The sequence below is a fragment of the Chinchilla lanigera genome, unplaced genomic scaffold (assembly GCF_000276665.1).
Source record: "Chinchilla lanigera isolate Chin_1 unplaced genomic scaffold, ChiLan1.0 scaffold00038, whole genome shotgun sequence".
NCBI lineage: Eukaryota > Metazoa > Chordata > Mammalia > Rodentia > Chinchillidae > Chinchilla > Chinchilla lanigera.
The window spans coordinates 15,057,433-15,061,075 of record NW_004955439.1 but is presented as its reverse complement, the minus strand read 5'-3'; the positions used below and the strand labels follow the sequence as shown (position 1 = coordinate 15,061,075).

At 44.6% G+C, this 3,643-nt stretch overlaps 1 protein-coding gene and 1 long non-coding RNA gene across 4 annotated transcripts in view; one reads left to right on the top strand and one right to left on the bottom strand.

Annotated features, from left to right (window-relative positions):
* Nucleotides 1-2,528, bottom strand: part of LOC102024614 — an 18,779-nt gene extending 16,251 nt beyond the window's left edge. The window contains exon 1 of the long non-coding RNA XR_261992.1: nt 2,466-2,528. This is a non-coding gene — a long non-coding RNA (uncharacterized LOC102024614). The remainder of the gene's footprint in view (nt 1-2,465) is intronic.
* Fgfr1op (FGFR1 oncogene partner) overlaps nt 2,000-3,643 on the top strand; it is a gene marked incomplete in the record, with an annotated part of 29,592 nt that continues 27,948 nt past the window's right edge. Inside the window, 2 exon segments of one of the 3 annotated variants that reach the window (XR_001235215.1) lie at nt 2,000-2,245; nt 3,304-3,643. Coding sequence is in view for 2 of the 3 variants with exons in the window: in XM_005390729.2 (XP_005390786.2) it covers nt 3,595-3,643 (49 nt within the window). 3 annotated transcript variants of the gene reach the window in all.

Below are 3,643 nucleotides of genomic sequence, written 5' to 3'. Positions count from 1 at the left end.
AAAAAAAAGAAAGGAAAGAAAGAAAAGGTATATATGTATACACAGGATAGCTAAGATAGTTGTACTACTGATTTCTATTGCTTTATTGAAAGGAACAGTTAATGTTTAATTATTTGCTCTATCTTACATGCTTATATTTGTTTATCTGAGTAACCAGTTTGAAGATAACAATATGTAATACAGCAATCACTGTTAATTTATCACGTTGTCTGAAATTCCGTATTTTTATCATTTTTGTGTTGTTTTGCAAATGTCTGTGTGTTCATTAATATGTTTCATTCTTTTATATTTAAAATAAAAAAGTAACTTGCCATGGTCAACATAACCAAGTGACTGAATTCAAACTCATGCAATGTGGCTTGAAAGACTATGCTTTTAATCACTACATACAACCGGGCATCACTACTTTTAATCACTACATAAACCTTTGTCGAGATAATGGCCTAAGCAATAACAGAGGAAATGCGGAGTTCATTTCTTTTCTCCACATGCTATATATTTTGCACAATCTATAAAACATTTAAGGAAACCCATAAGCTATGGAGATTCTTATTCTCTACTGGCCCACTCATTCAAGACTAGGATGACTGACCCAAAGTGAGAAACTGTTATTGAAAATGGACCAAAGTACCATCTGCATGACTTGAGATATGTTTTTAATTTTTACAATTATGGAAACAATGACATCCTCCTCCAAGAGAGTGCAGATGGAAAGCCCTGGTTCTCATCTCCTCAGTTAATTCGTATTAGAATCTAGTTGTTTAAAGGCTGTAAATTACTGGAACATATTTGTAATGGCTAGTTTTATATATCAACTTGACTGGGCCACTGGGTTTCAGATGTTTAATTAAATACCATTTTAGGTGTGTCTGAGTTAGAATTGGCAGACTTGAGTAAAGCAGCTTGCTTTCATGTGGATGGGCCTCATCCAATCAGTTGAAGGTCTCAGTAATATAAACTCTTTCCAGAAAGAGAGAACTCTTTCTACTTTTGGCCTTCAGAAGACATCAGCTTTTTGTCTTCAAACTCAGCCTGAAATATTGACTCTCCCCGGCCTTTTTATAAGAACTACTACATTGGCTGTCCTGCTCTCCAGCTCGCCAGCTTATTCTGTTGATCTTGGATTGTCAGCCTTGATGGTCTCACTTCTTATAATTAATCTATCTCTCTCTCCTGCTCTCCATCCCCCTCTTGTATGTGAATGGATAGATATCTATAGATATCTATAGATATATATGTGTGTGTACATGTGTGTATGTACATATCTCCTTTGAAGGGCCCTCATTACTGCATTATTCCCATTTCTTAAATACACCCTCTTCTTTCCATGGTCATTTCTGTAGTTTATTTGAGACCATCCTTAGTCCTTCCTGGATTGGTGGAATAAGTCTTTGCTTCAATGTCAATACATTCAGTTTGCCCATGTATCCCTTGCCCCGGCAAGCTTTTTCTAAGTCCAAATGTGTTCATGCCACACTGCCTTGCAACTATATTTAGCATGCCATTTCACACCTCAGGATGACATTCAAATCCATTATGTTGGTGGAAGTCCTTCATAATCTGTTCACTTCAGATCATTTTTCCTGCCACTCCCTGCACTGACCAAACTGCCCTGTGTCCCTGTACTCTGAATGCCCCTTTCTTCCTCTTTCACCAGGAAAACACCTTGACAACAGGGTTTAACGCTACTTCTTTCAAGAAGCTATCTGGTTTAGCCAGTTCAGGGTGCTGTAACACAGTGCCACATAGTAGATGGCTTAAGAGATGGAAGCTTCATGTCTCACACTTCTGCTGGTAGAAAAATCAAGATTATGTGCTGCATTTTTGGATCATGGGGAGGGCTCTTTCCATGGTTTACAGATGGCAGCCTCTCCCTGTGTCCTCATGTGGTAGAGTAAGAGTGAATTCTGGTTCTTCTTCCTCTTCTTATAAGGACAACAGCCCTACTGGATTATGACCTCAATCAACCTTTATGACCCCTGTGTGGGCCCCATCTTCAAATACTCTGGGGGCTATGGCTTGAACACAAGAGATTTTGGGTGTGCACACATTTAAGCCATAACGCCAGCCCCAGCCCCTCCTCAGCTGCCTGACTGTTGCTGCCCTTCGCCTCCCCAGAACCTCATTCTGCGTCTTCAGTCAGTTGTGGAAGTTTTTCCTGTTTGGAGCCGTGGATTGTCAGCTCTCCGACTCCAGTGCATAGATTGTGCCTCTGTCTCTTCACCTAATTTGGGGCCTAAATACAGTAGGTATTCAGTATAAAGTGGTGATTAAATGGATTTCATTTTGTGTCTTTTGGACACCCACATCTAGATATTCTTCAGCAGCTTCAAATCCTTCATTTCCCAGATTAATGTATCATTATCTGTCTCAGGCCAGCCCATGAATCCTCCTTCTACTACTGACATTAACCTTAGTCTTATTTGCCAATGGGCCAAATTTTCCAGTTTCTGGGTCTACCTTACCCCCTTTATGTCCCCTTGTCTTTCCTTTGTTTAAGGTTCAGGTGTTCCATGGGTCTCCCAGGTTTCTCAGATCTATTGATTCCAATCATATTGGATTCTATGGTTGCTAACATGGGCAATACTTTTAAATCCCTTTTACTTATGTCACATTTTATGTTTGGAAGTGTCCTTTGTTGTCTCCTATCAATCTGATTTAACTTATTTTTATGGCCATCTCAAAAACTAATCCCTTAATGAATTCTTCCTCTGGAGGTAGATACCAGGCTCAAACTCAGTTTCTCCCACACTCCCACTGGACAGCAGACAACACAGGAGATATTTTTACGACACAATTTGTATCTCAAGTTATAACCTGCAGATCCCTTGCATTGGAAAACGAGGATTCCTAAGCCCTAGTGCAGATACTGAGTATGGGAATCCTCAGGGACAAAACTCTCTTCTTACAAGAGCTCTACTGCTTGCCATGCACGCTGGAGTCTGCGATTCCCTCTCGCAGCTGCAAAAGGACTCACACAAGAGCAAACAATATGACACCCGCTCTGACAGCGCACTGCACCTGCATTCCCAGCCTCTACATGGTATAGGCCTGCTTTCTCTGAGTGTGGATGCACACATACAGCGGTACACACAAGAAAACATACACAGATACACACACACGCAGACACATACCCAGAGACATACACACACACACACACACACAGACATACGCGCGGCGGCACGCAGACATACCCAGATACTTAGTCACGGACACAAGCACAGAGACGTGCAATCACACAGACATACGCCCAGACACACACGACATACAGAAACTGACATCCCTGCCTCTCCCCGCCCCCAGCCGGCCGGCTCGCAGCAAGTGCCAGAGCCTTCCGTGTGCGCAGGAGGCCCGAGACTTCCGCCGCCGCCCTCGGGAGCCCCGGGGGTCCGAGCCTGAGGACTCGGTTGGGCTCTGCGACCGTCCGGACACCGCCAGGCCGCGCGGCTCCGCTGGGCGCGAAGCCTCGCCCACGCCCCGCCCCACCCTGACGCCCGCGGCCCCGCCCGACGCACGTCCCGCTCCCCGCGCGCGCTCGAGCCGGTGCGCCGTTGGCTGTTCGCGCGGCTTGGGCGGTTGTCTTGGAGAAGCAAGATGGCTGCGACGGCGGCCGCGGTGGCTGCCGAGGAGGACACGGAGCTCC